Source organism: Cyclopterus lumpus, chromosome 25 (assembly GCF_009769545.1).
Source record: "Cyclopterus lumpus isolate fCycLum1 chromosome 25, fCycLum1.pri, whole genome shotgun sequence".
Taxonomy (NCBI): Eukaryota; Metazoa; Chordata; class Actinopteri; order Perciformes; family Cyclopteridae; genus Cyclopterus; species Cyclopterus lumpus.
The window spans coordinates 6772085-6792390 of NC_046990.1; the positions used below are offsets into that span (position 1 = coordinate 6772085).

At 46.8% G+C, this 20306-nt stretch overlaps 1 protein-coding gene across 1 annotated transcript in view; it reads left to right on the top strand.

Annotated features, from left to right (window-relative positions):
* The window catches only part of LOC117727940 (vacuolar protein sorting-associated protein 13B-like), a 305167-nt gene that overhangs the window by 119711 nt on the left and 165150 nt on the right, over positions 1-20306 (top strand). Inside the window, exons 20-22 of the mRNA XM_034528491.1 lie at positions 3986-4092; positions 6685-6817; positions 19831-19964. Of these exons, the coding sequence (XP_034384382.1) occupies positions 3986-4092; positions 6685-6817; positions 19831-19964 (374 nt within the window). The remainder of the gene's footprint in view (positions 1-3985; positions 4093-6684; positions 6818-19830; positions 19965-20306) is intronic.

Below are 20306 nucleotides of genomic sequence, written 5' to 3' on the forward strand. Positions count from 1 at the left end.
CTTTTCACCGGCTAAATCACTCCCCAGCCTTCTTCCCCCCCTATTACTGTTACAGTACCCACAGCAGTAGTCACCCTTTACGAGGTGGGTCCAGCCTCTCAGCTGCAGGCTACCGCAGTTGGGCCATGTTTGAAAGACCCACACACACACACACACACACACACACACACACACACACACACACTTACGCACGCACGCATGCACTCACGCATGCACGCACGCACACACTCACGCTTAGATTCTCTTAAAACCCACACATGCACAGACGCACATTACCGGCATCCAGTGCAGAGAGCCACACAGGCCTCAGAGTGAGAGCTGGCTTTTCCGTAGGGCCGAGATCTGTTTCCAGTTAAAACCTGCCCGTGTCCTTCCTAAACCCCTGGGCTCCTGTGGCGGCATTGCCCCAGAGAGAGAGAGAGAGAGAAAGAGGAGAGAGAGAGAGAGAGAGAGAGAGCTAACCTACACACAAACAAATGGATACAAATATAAATATGTTCACAAAGACACACTTACCCACCCACACACAGCTGAGCCCCTTTTTAGAGCGGTGTCAACAGCTCCAGCTCTCTCACACACACACACACACACACACACACACAGTCACCAACACACACACACACACCAGCAGAACACCTGTCGGGCTGCGAGGCTCGCTCCAGGACACCTTCGAGTCATGAGCTCATCGGAAAAGCAATTAAAGGCATGCAGGCCCCGCACGCTGGCGTAATGTTTTGTTTTGCTACTTGGCTTCAAAATTAACCAAACCTGTCAAAAGTCATCTGGTTGACGCGGGCCGGGCTATATTTATTTATTTTCTGTTTGAGGAGCTAGACGCGGGGTCTAGAACAACTACAGAGAAAGCATATCTGTTTGTGTTTAATAATATTGCCGTTATGGTGGTCTGGAAGATTCTACGATCTTATTTCCCTGTGTGTGCTGCAATGATGATTCTGTAGGGACAAGGGGTCGATGAGCTAGCTTGAACATGAAATCCTTACCCCCCCCCTTCACCATCTACCTGGGGGGTTGGACGGCCCCGCCTCTCTTTGCCTGCTTGTAGGTCTGACGGTGGGGGTCGTGACCCCTCTAACCCCAATCAGGGCCATGGTCTCCGCTGAGGGGACTTGCTGTTTGAACTCACGCTGACCTCATCGAATTTCACGCTCGCAGGGACTGAACAAAAGCAGATCAAATAATTGCATTAAAAAAATGTATAAACGACGTAACGTGATTTAAAAAAAAGAGACAATATGAGGACAGAAAGCTGTGTGTTTGATGGAGTACTGGGGGAAAGGAGGACACAGACAGGACGTAGAGGTCAGAGGCCTCCTCTCAGTCTGCTCTCCACTGTAGCCTCAGGCTGAGAGTCAGACAGCCCTAAAACAACACCAGCAGCCCCGTGCTCCCTTTTAACTCTACTGGTCTTGAGAAGAAAAAAAAACCTCATCTTTGACATTAATAGGTCCGCTGTCGGTGAGTCAAGGTGAGTGTGTCTTCACAGATGCCGCCACGGTGTATATTTTGGAGTCCAGGCCACTGAGGCAGTTTTCCGCTGTTTTTTTTTGGTGGGGGAATGATTTAGGAAGTAAGAAAAACACCTCTGTTATCGTTGTCATCGCTTTTCTTTAATGACCCTCATGCCACCTGACCGGAGCGCAGAAAAAACAACAGCCAGCCTGCCGCCGAAGGTCACGGGGGCCGCGTCACGTCGCCGCGCACTTCAATCGAGGCATCGCGCTCCGGGGCCGCTGTGTCAACAACGGCGATGGAACGAGAAAGCGCGAACGCCGAAGGCCTCGGTCTTCAAAGCCTCGTAAGCCCGGGTCACATATTTTGTTTCTGTGTCACTGTCAGAGAGAGAGAGAGAGAGAGAGAGAGAGAGAGGTGTTGTGATTTATTAAAATGGTCACGGCTGTCATTGGCAGAAGCCAAACAGACGGGACACGTGGCCACAGTAAGATGGCGGCTGCTGGCACTTCCACATGCCGGCTGGTTATTTAAGCAACCATTATGGAAACCCTCCGTGTGGGTTTATTGTCTGTGTTGTATCTGCTCATGTTGTGGCTCTCGTGCTGCAGAGCATCCTCCACAGTGTGTCTGCGTTGGCGTTACCTCATAGTCCGCCCTGGTTGAGAGACTTATCTCCAATTAGGCATTTTATTTACTCTCATTTGCTCATTTATCGCCGTAATAACTGTTAAATAAGGGATCCGTCTCCTAAGTAATATGATTTATTGTGCCATGACTCATTTCTGCCGAAACGTGCTTCGTCGCGCTCGGTGCTATATCCCGCTGACCACAGTTTCGAGTCAGTCGATTTATCGAATACATCTTCAGCGCTCAGCCTCGTTCCCGGGCTCTTTTGGGTCCCATACTGCTTACGCTGTTCTGGGCTATTATGAAAACCACTTGAAGCTGGGGGGCCCCGGTCCTGCAGCCACAGCCAAAGCCTATTAAGCAGCCACACTGTGGTGGGGGAGTTCAAGCCACAGGGCTGAGGTTGTGATTCTTCGTCAGGAGGAGGAGGAGGAGGAGGAGGAGGAGGAGGAGGAGGAGGAGGAGGAGGAGGAGGAGGAGGGCGGCGGCGTGGCGTGGCGGTTGGAGAGAGGTGCATGCAGGATGACGAGGAAGGGTGGAGGTATGGATTCAGAAGGAAGGGTAAGGAGGGCGAGGAAGGATGGATGAAGGAGGGTTGTAAGTGTACAGGAGGTGGTTGTGGGTGGAATTGAAGCCATGCTGACACGGATAGAGGAACAGTGAAGACAGACGGAAAGTAAAGAACATTAGAAAGCTAGATAAAGCGATAAAGGAAGAAACGTTAGTCCGTTTGACCTGATCCAATGAGAACCCCCCAAGCCCCCCCAAGCCCCCTAAAGGATTCTGTGCCAGTAACAAACCACTGAGGATTGAAGTGCACCTGGTGAATAATGATCACACACACACAAACACTAGTGCTGATGCCTGCATACACTACAGTATATTACATCATGGTCTACTGAGAATGCACACACACATACACCCACACAAACACACACACAGGCACACACACACACACACACACACACAGAGACTACAAATCACTGAATGTTGTAAAAGTGGAGCAAATTGAAACAGTTTTATTTGCATTGTTCACAGGGAATAATGGAGGAGGGAGGAACTCCTGCCAAGTTGGAGAGCTAACAACAGTGTGTGTGTGTGTGTGTGTGTGTGTGTGTGTCTCTTCAGGCAGAGTTTATAATTGTGCTTTGTCCACGCTTCGGAGGCATTAAAACGTGAGGCGAAGCAACAAGCAATCAGGCTTCGTTTGAAGGCGAAATGCACACACACACACACACACACACACACACACACACACACACATACATTTGCACGTTCACACTTACACACTTGCAGCTTTGCCCCGGGGCCTGAAACAAAAGACCGGGGGTCTTGTCCAAAGCTCCATTAAACTGCCGAAAGTCCTGCTAGAGCTGAAACATCCTCCTATCGTCATGCCGGGACATTCCACGGCACGCCAGAGACCCCAGCGCTAATCCCGCCGGCATGGGAGTCATTATTGATAGGATCCTAATGCATTACCTCAGGGCCCTGCTTATTGTTGGTGGAGATTATTACTTAAGAGTAAACCAAAACCCAGAGAAGGTCTCGAGTTTCATAGAAATTTATCAAAAGAAAATGTTTTTCTTGGCTTACACCTCTTTGAACAGGCGCAATTGAAACAAACTGTGCTCCCTTTGTCGCGCTCCGACGAGAGCGGCTCCCACACCCACCGGCAGGTCATCGGGACGTGGGGAGAGGAACCACCTCACGCTCGATCTGAGCAGATCTGCCACTTTCCCTCGTTGGTTTTTACCCGACTTGATTGCAGTGATCCGCATCGATGGTGGGGGGGGGGGGGCGCGGGCCGTCCCATTCATCAGTGGTTGCGATCGTCTGCAGAGTTGCATTATTAAATCCTTTGTGTCTTTGTTTTTATGTCCAGGTGCGATCCTGCTGGTCAGTGTCCAGGGCATATCTGTCAACGTGGACCCGGTGTTCTGCACGTGGCTGCTGTACCAACCTCACCGAGGGATCGGCAGGCAGCAGCAGGTACCCCATCCAAATGTCTCCTCCTGGCCCTTTTTATTTTGGTCAACATTTAAACATGTTTCACAGTTGTACATGCAATCTGTATTAATAGAGAACAAGCAGCGGAGTCTGAAGGGAACGTCAATGTCTCCCTCCCTCTTCTCTCATTCCCTGCTACTTTTCTTTTTTCTCCATGTGCTCTGCTCTCTGTCTTCCATCCCCTCTCCCTTTATTTATTTGACAGGGGTCACGGTGATGGTTATAGACTTTGAATGTCTCTGTGCCCACGCTATACACACACACACACACGCGCGCGCTCTGTTTGATTGCCAACGATATAGTACAGGTTTACCCCATAAAGGCACATCAATATATAGTACATTAAAGTATCATATTGTAATACTTTTTGTTTGGTTTTAACAAGTTGCTCTGTTTCATGCCTCCTGCAGTTTAGAAGGGCTGTCAGCATGTGTGTGTGTGTGTGTGTGTGTGTGTGTGTGTACACATGCATGTGTGTGACAGACAAAGAGAGAGGGAGTTAATTGCACCAACTCCTTCATCTGGAGGTTATTGCTGTACGAGGGTAAACAGATGTTATGAGTTGAACTGCAGCCAGTGTGACAAACACTGTGTGTGTGTGCGTGCGTGTGTGTGTGTGTGTGTGCGTGCGTGTGTGTGTGTGCGTGCTCAGCTGCCTGTCAGGGTCACTCCTCAAGGCCCGCCCCGGTGTAGACCTTCAGCTGAAGGCCACACAGCAACCTGTGAAGGACAAGGTCGGGGGGGGACTGACTGGTAGGGCCAGGATGGCAGGGAATTGATACGAATTAAGGACAGACGGACGAGAGAAGAAGGATGTGCGTGTCCCACGTGATGAGTTTAATGGGAAGAGCTTTAAAGGGGGGAGAAGTGTGTGTGTGTTTGGGGGGTGGGTGGCACATGAAAGGTTGACGGGAGGGAGAAAGAGAAGGCGAGTATGAGACAGACGCAACGAGAGAGAGAGAGTGAGTTCTGTGAGGAACACGTGGAGAAAATGGGGGAAACGGGACATCGTACGGCAGGAGGTGCAGAGAATGAGAGGAGGCTATAGAGTTCAAAGTCAAGTGAAACAGAGCAGACTCACACATCTGAGAGGTAGATGGTTTGGGAAGCGGGTAATGAAGAGAAAGGGAATATGAGGGGGGGGGGGAAGGTTGAGAAGCAAACAGCCATTTTGCCTTGGCTGTTTTCACCACTCCTGTGTGTGTGTGTGTGTTTGGTAGAAGGAGTTAGCTCATACTATGTCATCCATCAGGAATGAGCGATGGTCATTGGGTAAGGTACCTGCTTTTAACAAAGAGCTCTGAAATATTTTCCATGAAGTGTACAAACTGAATTAGTTTTTTGTTGTTTTTTACCATTCTTCTTTCCCAACCAACTAAACAGACGTATGGCTTGTTTGTCTCTACAGTGATTTAAGTGTCACGTATTCCCTGTAAATCAGTGTTCTGTTATGTACTGCATCTATGCGTTACAGTCACACATATTTACGTCAATTGGACAAGTTTTCCTTTGCAGCTTCACTTACTTTCTTCTTACCTTTCACAATAAAAGCTTTTTGACATATACACATGCGTCACTGCTTACCGGAGGGTATTTATGTTCACTTAGAGCATTTAGCTAAGATGCAACTAAACAAAATAGCTTATAAATTTGACATTTCTTTTCAATGCACTCGTTGGTAAAAACCTCCAATACAGTTACAGGAAGTGTCTTTCTAATAAGAGTATTTTGCACATCCCGCAAGCAGATCTTTAAAAGGTGCCCAATATGGAACGGCTCTCAGCATGTCAATGGCTGAGCCGGCAGCGAGGAGCTAACGGTGCACACACATCGAGGAGTAGTGTACTGTATAGTGCTCAGGTTCACCCCCCCACTATACATGTACAGTCTGCTGCTGTCTTCATGCTCTCAATCCTCAATCAAAATATATAGAACTACAGTAGCATTCACTCTATGTTATGTCGCAAACAAACCATGGGTGTGTGTGTGGGTGTTTACTCGGGCTGCAGGACGTCGTTGGCCTGCAGCCTTGTGCAGCTGCATAGCCTAGCGCTGATGCTAATGGGTTTCCTTATTTTAGACCAACCTTCCACTCTTCTGTCTTTAAGCCACCTCACTGCCAGCCTGTGTGTGTGTGTGTGTGTGTGTGTGTGTGTGTGTGTGTGTGTGTGTGGGTATGTGTGGGTATGTATGTGTGTGTCTTCGGCCCACGAGCAGCATGGGAGAATGCTCAAGAATAATATGGTGCTGTCACTATTCCTTGTTGGTCTTGGAGGCCTCTGTTGTGTTCCACCGCATTTCTCTCTTTCTCTTTCTCTCTCTGCCTCCCTTCTCTGTCTCGCGTTGCATTGCATTATGCATCGTGTCTCCTTTCTAACCCACATCTTTAAAGTCTAAAGTTATCTCTGGGTCGTGGCCTTACTAACGCAGAACGACGGAGGAGCGATAGAGAACAACGTTTGAATAATTTGCAATCTCACTGTTAACGGACATTTAATTGTGTTACAATCAAACAGCGTATCTCCTTTCCTGATGGCCTCATAGGTGCTCACTCATGCTGTGATGTCATTGCAGACTCCAGGTTCAGTCCCTCTGGCCAAGAGGAGAGAGGACGAGGCGTCGGTAGGGAGCACCCCGCTGGCCAAAGAGCCGTCCAATCAGGCGTCAGACTACGCCAGCAGCCCGGTCAAAACCAAAACGGTGACAGGTAGGTTTACTAACGTCGATATCGAAGCTATTACTATGACATCGCATTGAGTGGTTCACACACATAAAGGGAACGGGTTAGCACAAGATCTTGTTTTGTTTTCAGATGTGTTTTCCATAAAGATTAATATACAAACGAAAACTGCGACGCCAGTTACTTCTCCTTTAATACATATGCAATAACTACCTGATGTTTCTATGTTTTAGGATATGGTCTTTCAGTAGCAGAATAACCTTTTTTCACTGCATGTCACCCTGTTGCAGTGAAGCCATGTTACGATGTTGTTACATAACACACTCCATTTCGCTGACACCTGAGTGAACCCGATTCTCAGAGGACACCACATACACCGCATGTCCTCCTCTGGTAGTATTACTGTGGGCTCGGATGCCCAGAATAGATGAGTGGCTTGGCTGTGTGGAGGCTTCCTCGATGCCAGTTTTCCGCTTTTCTGGGACCCCCCTGTTCAGAGCAAAACACACACAACACACACACGCGCACACACACAGGCAGAGAGTACATCTACATGTCAGCACACATGTACGTACTGTACAGGCTGGCGGGTTTTATGATGTACATGTACATACTTGTGCATGCCACACACACAGAGACACCCTCACACACTCATGCAGCCTTGCTGCGGTCTGATCTTTAGATCCTTTCCAGAATTTTCCAAATCGGTCTCTTAAGTAGGAAAACTCTGAACCTTTTGGATGGAGATGGCCGGAGAGGGAGAGCAGGACAGAGATGAGATGAAGTTACGGACCTTGTCTGCAACGTGACTGCTTGCTTTAGTGCGAAGTATATGTTTTAGGTTGGTGTTGATGGGGGTAGGAAGGGCTGACACTTCTTAGTCGATTAGTTGGTCATTTTGGTTTTCGTCGTCTTAAGATTTTTTATTTATTCTTTTCCATGCTGAATGACCTATTCGACATTACATCTCTGGTAAATACAAGATTTAAATTGATGCTTTCGCATGATTGTTTTTGGAGGAACTCAGTTTTTTCAGATCTGTCGATTACACAAACAAGTGTTGGTTGACTAAGAATGTATTTAGTCAAGGAATTTAGCAGCGTAGCATAGAAGTGCTAATGCTACTTAAGGATGTGCTAACTTACTCTGCTAATGTTAGCGCCACAGGTTTTACGTAGAAACGTACATCTCCTCTCCGGGTATGGAGTATCACTGTTACATGAAGAACATCTCCATGTATTGATGAGAGTCTATGGAGCAGAGCTGGTTAGTTGTCGGACCCTGGTCACACCTGGCCGATGCTGCGCTACGATTGTCCAGTTTACATTCCAGGGGCGGGACTTAGCGGAGGGTTAATTCATCAACTGAGCAAATGCAGTGCAAAAGGCCTTGGGATGGTATTTGATCAATTTTGGAGGAATCTGTCATTAAACATCAGGGCTATTGAGTTGTGATCCCAAAAAACATGTGAAGCACAAACACCCACACAGCCCACACATACTCCTCCACTCCTACCGGGAAGGATGGCTGGAGCAGTGTTGAGGAGCTGTCTATGACACAACAGAGTCATACTGACTGCAGACATGGTTTTCATTTAATACTCGTGTGGTGCATTCACGAACCTCATCGCCCACCTCGCCCCTCACGCGTTCCCCCCCCTATACATATTTAATTAATGCGATCTGACGGAGCGTATGGGCTGGCTTCATGTAACTGAATTAGTTACAGAGTTTAAAAATTGAATAAATAAATACGTAAAATGGAAAAAAGAAAAGAAAAAAAGACTTCCCAGCCTCTACTGTTTGACTCTCACAGTGTTTAGGCTCCAAGTCCTCTAAACACTTTAACGGTTGAAACATTCTCTGCCAAAGCAGCGCAGTGAAGAGTCAGGGGAAATAAGCAAGAGGTTGTTTGTCTTTTTTTTCTTTCTACTTTTTTAAGTCCCTGGGAAATGTGTTCCCAACAGGAGTGATGAATCCGGGTTTTGGGTGAAGTCATCCTGTGGCCGTAAATAACATTGCATGTCCATGACGTCCCGTCCCCCCCACACCCTCACCCCCACCCGATGTCAAGTGTTTCGATGGGAAATATGCTCCTTTGACATTTCGGAGTCTAAAAAAAGGCCATTAGGGTTGTTTCCTTGCTCGCTTTAAAAGCTCACAGCTTGAAAGGTCAACGCCGCCTTCCTCCTGGTTTTCCCTCTGTTCCTTGTTTCATTCAAAAATGAATTTGGCACTAATGGCTTTTCCAAACCGCAGCATCTTTGCTTACTCATATCTCTCATTAGGGGTCGTCAGTAAACAGTCACCTTGGCTCCAACGCGGCACACAAAGCTAAATCAGGCTGTAGCTCGTCAGCAACACTCAACTGAATCGAGTACTCTGGCCATCAATGCGCACGGCCTCCGATCCACCAGCTGTCTATTAGTGTTGCACGGTAACAATACCCCATTTTATTAGTACTGATACTCTAGGAATGACTGTTTTTAATTAGAGTTGTATTTATGGGTTATGAGCAGACTCAGTACTGTAGCTGAGCGTTATGGGTTGTCTCTATGAATGTCCCATCTCCCAATCCACGCTAAGGTAAGGTAATGCCGTGCCTAAAGGGGTTGTGCCAGAAGTTCAACTCGTTCCCATGCCGACGCATTAGCCTATTTAGATGTGTTATCATCACACAACCTTAAAACATGCATATTCTTCTTCTAATTGGCAATTGGAAGTCTGTGTGCGTGCCATGCTTTCAGGGCATCGGTGTATGACGGTTTCTTCTTACCTTTCACAATAAAAGCCCTATAGATATACACACTGCATCACAACGGTTCATGCTGTGGTATTGTGTGTATGTGTATGGAGATGTATCGTGGCAACACCACTGTCCATGTCCGTGACTTGATGTTTACCTTCTTGTTTTTCTCTCTGGGTAGCAGTCTGTTTGTCTTTCTAGTTTTTTTCTCTTGTCGTCTTTGTTTCTTTTCTTCGCCACGCTGTCTGCATTTGCGTCACTCTGTCTCCCACTCAGGTGTTTGTAAATGGCTGAAAACAAAGCCCGTAAACTGGCTTTCTTTTAAATGAACTGTCGTGTTTCACACAGTGCGTCGGCCGGTGAAATGTAAAGTGGTCAGCACATGTGGGCTGAAAATGGTGCCTCTTGCAGTGTTTAGCAACCTATTTGTAGCAGGCATCTCATTGTTGGACTGCATGAGTTAGTCAGAAACATACACTGAGTCAGACTCGGGCTCTTTCTTATACAAATATTTCTCTTGTGAAGTGGAAACAAGACATTGGTAACTAGGGGCTGGTACTGTTTTTTTTTTGTTGAAATCCAACCCTCAGTGCCCCAACTCTCTAACACTACGTTGGAATGGAGCTCCCCAGTAAATGAATAGCATCTTCCCTGGAAATGGCTGCGGTGTTACATGAGGAGATGTAATGAAAAGTTACAAATTGTTTCCGCGAGCAATCAGAATAAGGATAGGGCCGAGGCATTTAGCCCTTGTGGTTTCAATCATGGTGAAACAATAACCCACTGCAGTCAGAAGATCCCGGTAGACTGCAGCACGGCAGGTATTCCGTTCCCTTCATCCTAGAACCACCTTATCCGTGTTACAATATAATGCATCCTTCCTGCAAGAAAATACTCTGTTTCTCAGTAAGTCCGTGACCTTACATCTTGGGCCGTGGATGAAAAATGTTCTTGAATTGTTGGTGATACTTGATACAGTCCTTTTTCCTTTTCTTTTCTTTTTTTTTTTTGTTGGGAGATTCATGAATTGATTTTCTGTTCCAACTCATTTCTCTTAATAATACTTTGTTTCTGTGATTAATTTGAGGATGATGAACTGAATGTTAATTCTTCATATTGTAATATTCTCAGGGTCGGCCGGCCATGTTGCGGTGGACACTGGATACACAGAAACTTGATATGCAGACTGATCAACCCTGATATTTAGCTTTCCCTCGGGTCACTGTTGAGTAATGTAGAATAATGGGGGAAGAGCAGTTTGCTGATGCCGATTGGGTGAAAATCCACCAGACCGGTTGCACATCATAAAGTATAAAAGCTACAGTGGTCGACAGTGAAACCTGTATAGAGTGCTGCAGCATTGCACTGGTTCCCTGGACAATAGCATTATTTGCATTATTGCAGAATGTAAGCTCTGTGGCAAACAAACGTTGATATGTGCATGTTTTGTTCAAGATCATCTTCACACGAACACAATTTGAATGATTTGTGCTATAAAGGAAGTCCACCGCGGTCACATGACTTGACGTCTCCACCACTAAAGGAGAATAATAGTGTTTGTGTGGTGACGGTTTGCCCTCTCTTTTAGACAGACGCCTTTTTTAAATTCAACAGAGCGGTATTTACTGATTTATTTCATATCGTAGAACAAAATGTTCAAATGTTTTCAGCTTCTGGTTAACTATAGACCTTATTTTAGGCATCTAACCATAACAATGCTGACTCATTTCCAGGTTGTAGGACTCTTTCCTGCACCACTGAGTTTCATAATAACGGCTCGTTAAAATTGTGACGTACTCGTTTTTATTTGCCTGTGTTTACGTCACATGACGAAGTGCGCTTTCTGTGGATAACGTAAGGATGCATTACCCGTGATCCTCAGACATACTTATACTGGGACCTGGGCGGCGACATGCGGTTCTGAATCCAGTTCAATTATTGTGAAACTTCGATGCCGTGGTCAAACATAGTAGATTTTGATGTGAGACCAGGTTTGAATCCTCCCAAAAAAGAGAATATCTTGAAGTGAGACTCATTAGAACGATGGTGAGCCAGGACTGAAAGACCAAAGGTCATGGGAATAACAAATGGACTCTGTTATTAGGGTGGATTTTACCTTGTTAAGCCTTTTCACCTCACGAGAAGAGCTGCTGACATCGAACATGTTATGATTGGATTTAGCCTCTGTGAAGATGATTTATTAATTGCCTTACTATGTGTGGAGCACACTGGAGCTGGACGTTTAAACAGGAGGGTGATGATGGGGGGGGGGGGCTCACTACATTGCCGTTATTAGTTTATCATGCATGCCTGTGGACATAAAGCTGTCTCCTGCTTTCTCCCGTCAGCAGGGTGCGTTTCATCTTCTAAAGCCATGTAGCCGCAAGCGAGTGATCTGAAGGATTTCTCCAAATCTATTGGTAATTGCTGCGTGTTTACCCCGGGACATCCGATCCAGCTGAGGTTGAATCAATAAGCCATGATGATTTACCAAAGGGTAGAGCTGATGTGAACGGAGCTGAGAAATGTCCATTGTCTTCTTGATGGGCCTTAATCTCATTGGCTGTGATGGAGCAAGCTTTTTTTTTGGGGGGGGGGCAAATTAATATTTGGCCAGAAATAAATTGTGTTTTTGTAAGAAATTAGTTGAAATTGAGCAGCTCATTTTTTCCTCTGTTTTTTTTTTACAAAATTATCATTTGGCCTTTTTCCCTCGATAGCGCTAATGTGCTCGTTCTAACGTGACGACAAATAAACATCCAGATGTATGACGAGGCTCGGTTTTAGTTGCCGCCACATCATTTCTCAGGGGACTCCTGAGGGGCTTTTATTTCTCAGTCCTCAGTCATCTGCGTGGGTAAACAGAGGAGATATGTGCAGGTTGTTTGCCAGTCGGAGTCAACACGTGTGCGGACAGCCATTCAGCGGCGCATTGGGGAGTAAACACATGAGACTCAGCAGTGGCAGCCGGCCAAATGGGCTGCCACCAGTGCTGCTACTCAGCTGACCTTCAGGAGAAGACGTCATCGCGAGGCTCTTATAGGAACCACACTGCTGATGTTTCACTGAGTGAATCTGACTTTAAGTGTGCAACTCCAAAGTATTTAGTCCCTCGAATGCTTGCGATACTTGTGTGCCGTGTTCAACCCTAGATTACTACCTTTTAAGCTTTTTTTTTTTTTTAATCATATTTGGAATGTGGAGGAGTGAAGTAGAGGAGTAGTAATACGTCTCTGGTAGACCTGTCAGTCACCTTGCTCCCGTAGCTGTGCCTACAGTGTATGAATGTGTGTGTGAATGTTGGATACTTCTGATGTGCAGGTGGAACCTTAGCTCCTCCCATCAGTGTCTGAATGGGTGAATGATGTCATGTAGTGTTAAAGAGCTTTGAGTGGTCGGAAGATGAAAAAAGCGCTCTACAAGTACAGGTCCATTTACCTTGTAGCCCCGCCCTAAAGCTTTGACTCTAAATGGACCATAATTTACGAAATTAACATCATGCTTGAAACTAGATATTAAGACCATAAACTCATGTTTACTGAGGGAATAATTCAAGAGACATTGAACATTGCTCAATAGATTACTACATAAAGGGTATCAACGGTACAGTCCGGTTCTCCTCCAGGTCCGGGCCCCGCTCAGACACCCACAATATGTCCTCTCACCGCGCCTTAAAGTGCTTCAAACATATAAGTCTGCATGTCCAGAGTGCGCTTGTTTGAGATGCCGTTACAAGATTAAATGACCCGATGTGCTGGATGTATGGAATATTGATATTGAGCGGTGTTATGTTCCGCCCGATTATAAACTGGCAAGAGCAGACCTTTCTCCGTGCCTATTGATTATCATAGTTTTCCACTGGAGCTATTGATTTCCCTGCAGAAATCACCTTAGGAAATCGCAGAACAAATCATAATCCGCTGGAAGAAAATCATTTTCAGAGTTTTTTTTTTTTTTTCAGCAGTTCAAAGCCTCCTCAGAACAATTGCACTCGCTTGGATTGTCCCTGCTTCCAATTGGCCACTTGGAACGCATGCCTGGCACTTTTATGATGTAAAGCGAGTGTTATGTTGTTTTGTTACCACACTCAGCCTAGCTACAGTTTCGCAGCAATCAAGGGGGGGACTTTCCTGCAAGGCTTTCGTAAGGTGCCTGTTAACGTGTAGGCAAATGTACACAGACACGCAGGGCCAAGCTCACTGCAGATCATTTCCCCAGAAAGCACTGGGGGCAAGGTGATATCATTCTGGGGTCTCTGGGGGCTGTGTGGGCCTGCCCGGCTCAAATCGCACCACCCGTATCCGACTCCTTTTGGCAACACAATATTTCACTCTGCCTCTCTGGTTTTGGTCGCTGCGCACGTTAACTATACAGGGCACATGTTTAAAAAAAAAACAACAAAAAAAACGCCGCTGACTCTCTGGAGCGAAGACAGTTCCGGTGGATGACGGACTTTGAACGCAGCACATGGTCAAATATATTGTCACTAAAGACACACATCTGCAATTAAAGATTGGCTCTCCGTCACATGAGGAATAATATTTTGTTCAGAACACGCTTGTACAAATATTAGTGGGGTTTTTTTGCACTTCAAAAATTGCAAGGCTCTGGTTAGCTTCTATAAAAGCTCATATTTCTGGTCAGTCCATCAGGCTTTTTTCTGGTCAATTTATACGTTCTGACTACGTAGTCTGGTGGACAGACTCGAGGCCTGAGGTCTTTGACCATTTAACTCTCATCCCAGGTTTGTGTTTGAACGTTGCCTAGTAACATCATCATCAGAGGTGTTAACCGTTATTTTTCTGTGTTTTTCCTTCACAAGAAAAGACCGCAGAACGACTCCGCGAACAAGTTGTCTCGCCTCAGTCTCGAGATCGATCTCTGTCTGTCCCGCACAATTACGCCACAAAATCGGTTCCCATAAAAACTAACCTAAGTATTTGTTCTTTATTTCTCCCTAATGAATGTTCTCGTTTACGATCGAGAGCCTCCCCGGTCCTGAGCTTCTCATTGTTCTCCAAAATCTTCCAGAGTAATGATCTCACTGGCTTTGCTTGTCAATCCTAAAATTAGCCCTGAGAACATACTTCTCTTTGCTGAAAAGCTTATCCTATGGACCTGGCCGCACTCGTCGGAGGTTGGAAGGAGTTCCTGTCTGCTAGTGGTCTGGATGATGGGATTAGATGTAATTGTGCTGTTTACTGGGAGGACCAGAGAGAGAAAGCGAGACATGGAAACATTTGCATCGTTCTTATTACCAGTCCGCACGGTCAGAAGACAATGTCTGGTGGTCTCTTATGTGGGCCTCTCAGAGATGTTTCCGTACTGATGGCTTTTCTGTGATCTCAAACCATCGTGCGCCAGCTAGAAGGTTGAGAACAGGGAGGAAAGTCCAGGTTTCATGGAGGAAGGACATCAATCAATATACTTCTGGAGAAAGAAAAGGAACCTATGCATGCATGTACACATGTTTGAAAAGAGAGAGAGGGAGAACTGATGAGAGGACTTTAGGCAGAACCACACAGTCATACATAACTAGATCCGAGCCCAAGTAGCCTGATGGAACTCCGGCAGGTTTTTATTGGCTGCTGTGCGCTTTTCAGAAGGGGATAATATTTTCTTTGTGGAGTTATTTATATAGTAAAAATGTTCTGGTAAAGTCAATAATTTATCAAGGTAATGATGGTTGGAGTGGGGAAAGAAAACAAGAACGAGGAGGAATAATGAGATAGGAGCCCCCCCCCCCTCTCCCCCGAGGAGCATGGCTGCAGTCTGGAGGGGGACTCTACTCCATGAGAATGTCTCTGGCCTCCGCACACCCATGAGCCCGTGCAAACCTCTTCCCCGGGCTTCCAGGACCGTCTGTGGGGAACGGATGTGTCCTCATGTATCCCCTTTCTGCTTTTCATGAATGATAAGGGTATTAGGCCTTTTGTGGATGTTGGCTGAGGGTTTTTTGGGGGGGGGGGGTGGAAGTTGAGAGGAGCATAGAGGGAAGTCGGGGTCGAGTCGTCGGGCGGATTAGTGTGCAGACTGGAGCGGCGCTTGGTTCAGATGACAAAGGAACAGGAGAGGTTGAGCTGATTTCACGAGGGACGTTCCAAAAGGGTCTTGGTGTCACAGTGGGAAGACGTGTCTTCTTGTTTTCATTCTTTCCACGATGTGTCACGCTCTGGTAACAAATCTCTCCTCTCCCTTTTCCTGAAGATCTCGAGGTTGTATAGGTTGGACACTGCGGTCCTCTTCCTCACTTTTCTCCTCGTCTGCCTCCCCGCATGCCTGCATTAAGAAGTCATCCCTCCACAGTTACCTTGACTGGTTATTAGGGGACTTCCTAAAGCACGGGGTGAGATCCAACTTTTAAAACTCTGCCCTCTCGCCAACCCCCTCCCCCTCGCCCACATCCCCGGCCACGCTGACACTCTTCTTTTCTTTTTTTTCCACGGCGGCTTCCATAACCAAATGGAGTTGAGTAAATATTTAAACAAACAGCGACTCGCATCCAAAACAAATAGGCGGGCAGGTTTATTAAAGAGCCCCGTCGCTGAATCTGCACGCAGCTGTAACAGAATATACAACACTTCAACTCACTGTAAACCATTTGTAAAAGGGAACATACCAGGGAGATAGCAGGCGGCGGGGGGGAAACGCCGAGATCCCTTGACGGGGCTGCTTGTTATGGGCGACTTGCTCAACCCCCTTGGGGAAGGACGTATGGATGCTTTGGGCCCCCTGACTGTTTGAACTGAATTTAAGCATGTGTGTTTTGTACGGGGCGGAGTTTTGTCATAAATCGAAATGAGGCAACACTGATTTGTTTCAGCACTTAAAGGGACAGTAACTCCAAAATGTAAAATACACATTCATCCTCTTACCTGTGGTGCAAATTATCAGTCCAGATAGTTTTCGTGTTAGAAATCCACACAAATGTGTTTTTTTTTCAGAAATCGTTACTCAAAATAATGCACGGACCTTGTTTCATGTTCAAGCTATTTTCTTTCTAGTGAGCTACACCCTTGGCTCATTTTATTTGGTGCTATGATGACCACAAGCAGAGTGCCATCTAGGTCCATTATATTGGAGGGAAAGCAGACGTTTTCCTAAAATAATTTCTTTTTAAAGTCTTTTTTCTGATTTTGAGGCGAACCGTCCCTTTTTAAATCAACGCGTGGCTCCAGATCTCCCGGCCCAGGTCGTGGGTGAGATGTGATGGAGCTGTTAAAGAGGATGAATAATCTCCATCAGCATGTTTATGGGGGACGGGGACTGGCAGCCCTGCACACCAGCCCAACACCGGGAGTGAACGACTGGAGTGGTGGGAAAGAGAACAAAACAGGAGGAGGAGAGGGGAAAGGGGGGTGTGTGGTCAGAGTTTGGCCAATAAGATATTAGCCTAATGGCCTAACGGAGGGTGAAAATGAGGACATGGCTGAGATGGCACGAGACAGGGGGAATAACCCCACTTTAAAAGGACTCTCAGGACTTGTTAGGCCTGGGCAGGTTTAAGAGCTTTGGGCGCTCCTGTCATATTTCTCTTTCATTTGAATTTCAACCTCTTGTGTTCTCTCTGTCTTTCTCATTCTCTGTCCCTGCCTGCCTCCCTATTTTTGTTCAATCCCCTCCCTGCAGAAATGGCGGGCGCCAAGTCACTATAACAAGATATGGCAGTTTCATTCCAAATAATGACCCCAGGATTAACAAACAGAGTCCTGGAATGGTATTTAAAACAAAAGCAGTATGGCCTCGCATTGTTACTGCCTATGCTGTGCTTTTAGCACACTCTCTGATTGGCCTAACAGACTCACTCTTGGGAAGGACATTCGCAGTCTTGCTCACCCCCTAAAGTAAAAAAAAAAAAAAAAAAACTTCTTTCCTTGGTGTATTTCAGGTGAAGGTTAGCCTTAAGATCCAAAGGATTAGGGAAGTTACCAGTTTTTAGATGGAAAACTGCGGCACCAGCACCACTTTTGAGACGTGGTCAAAAGGTAATATTATCATAGAAGAGAGACTCATATTTATGATGTACGATTGATGGCGTTAAAAGTTGATTGTCATAGTAATTGCTCCGCCTGCAATCATTGGCCCAATTTCAGGCCCTGTGCTCGCATGTACACATGAGTACACGTGTACTACGACATCGTAAAATGAGTTCCACAGGTTTACGTGAGTGCACACTGCATGTGGCACACTTCATACCTACTCGCTCACGTAAGCTTCGCAATTGCGCATTTCAACTCAAAATGCACCCATGCAGGTCAGGTAGTCTTCCACTTCAATCTCAGGGTGTGTAATAGATTATTTGGGTAGATTGGAGGGCCTTGGTAAGTGTGTGTGTGTGTGTTTGGGGATTGTTTGTTCTGTTGCGTGTTGGCTACATTATATGTGTTTTGTATTTTCCGATGTTGTAAGCCACCGCTTGGTTGGGCAAAGATGTATTCTGGGTATGGAAGAGGGGAGGGGGGGTAACCAGGACACTGACGTAAGTAGTGGTAACCACCGTGTTGGGGTTAAAATCATAGACACACACACACACACACTGTGTGCACAGACGTTGATGTCAACGTGGGTGCACCCAAAGAACTTCCACTGCTCTGCAGGTCCAGTCCCTGGGGGTGAAGTCTAGACAGCTGGGCCACAGAGACCGGCACCCACGGAGCTCTGTCATGTCCGTGTGCGTCCCCCGCAGAGCTGAACAGGAAACGGCTCTCTAATGGAGTGGGACAGGAATACTCTGACACACACACACACACACACACACACACACACACACACACAGCCCCGCTACGACAAAACGCTATTGACAGGCCAATGATATCACAGCGGTTTTACGCAGCACATTACTCAGCGAAAGACGGTCCGTGAAACACAATCTGTCCTGTCAAAGTCAATCTCTGCCATGCGCGATGCCGTGTGTGTGTGTGTGTGGACGTGAAGTGAAGTATGCGAAAGAGCTGTAAATGGTTGTGTACAAGGCTCGCAGACACGATGTGGCGCACCAATACGAGTGGGGGAGAAGAGATCATTGGAAAATACGGGTTGTCAAAGTGCTGCAGTAGGTGATGACGTAACGGTTTCATAGTCCCCGACTGCCAGACGCACCTGGATGCCGAGTGTGAGAAAATACTGCACGAGAGTCCAGACACCATGGTCTCGGCCTTCGGTCTGGTTTCTTCTCCCTTACACACACACACACACACACACACACACACACACACACTGTACACACATGCACCTGTGATTTCCGTCACGCACACGCTCCCAACCTACACATTTTTAGGCAGGTCGCTAACCGTCCGTCTTTGCCCCGTTGCCCCGGGCAACACGCTCCCGTCCTCGTGCCCACCCGTTTGGATGGTGATATTTAGGAGGCTTTTCATGCGTCTGGGGAGCCACATGCGGCGCTGTGACATCACCGCTGTTTCATGACAACTGTGGGATAGAGCATGCTGCGCAAGGCAAACCTTTTAAATCATGGAATATATCTTAATGTGTCTTCAGAGGGCCCCCCCCCCCTTCCCTCACCTCTGACGCCCTGATGGCTTTAACATCCACAGAACTCAGGCTAACCTGCTACAATGTGTGTTCTGTCTACATGCCTCTGCCTCTCACTTTCTACTGTATCTGTGTGTCTTCTCCTCTCACGACAACTGTCTATCGAACCCCCGGGTCGATACGGTTGGCGCAAAGGCTCGTCGAGGGGGTTGTTGCCGTGGGCGTTTGTGTGCTTGGCGGTTGCCACGAGTGTCGGCGCAGACGACGGACCTTCGTCTGGACCACAGCAGGCACACTCTGCCGTGTCATGTCTAGGACGCACTGTGTGTGCGTGCGTTCTCTCAGTTCCCATAGTTCCCTCTCCCACTGCGGGAGACAAGAAGCCCGAGTGCCAACATGACATCACCTCAATGAAGTGTCAGTGTAACGGCGTATAACGTGATACTGTACGCTGAATGAAAATAACAGTGAGCGGATGACGGGAGTTGGAGGAGACGTATGCTCACGTTCAGGCTTCTGCCACGACATCCGCTCAATTCAGTGTGTCTTTGTTGGCATACAAATCTCAGAAAAACAATGTTGCCAAAAAACAACCCACATAAACGATTGTTATAAAACATATATACATGCTGTGAGTATTTCTAAGTATTTCTATGGCCCTTAATCCTGCTTTTGTATGTTATATAATACTTTACAGGGTTCTACAGGACTTCTGTGGTAGAGGACCCTGCATCGCACAAACCAAACTAATTCACATCAACATTGGTTCCACACAGTACTGAAGCTCTTTCTGTCTTCTCTAGAATCCCGCCCCCTGTCCATCCCAATGAAGGTGATGCCCGACACCACAGGGGGGGAGTCCTGGACAACCTCCGAGGAGAGAATGAAGGAGCTCATCGCCCAAGCCTGGGATGTTGTCAAACGCCTTACTCTACAGGTACCAAACCGTACTCTACCTTGTTGTACTTGTGTATAGGATCAGCCGAGACCCATTTCCTTTGGATGGCTGGCCTTATGAGTCACTCATCAGATGTCACTGTATCTAGTCCTGTTGGGGGCAGAGGAGCCCAGTGGCATGTTGACAAGAGTCCACCCATTTGCTCTCCTTTACAGTCCTATTGTATAATGACAATAACAAACCCTTGAATCCTTTGTTTCCCAATATCTTTACCACATTTAGTGTTTGTGTTCTAGCATCAGGAAGAGGGTCAACTTATTGCTCTTTGACTTCACCTCATAGAGAAGTTATTGGCCGACTCACACGTCAGGGAGCAGTTTT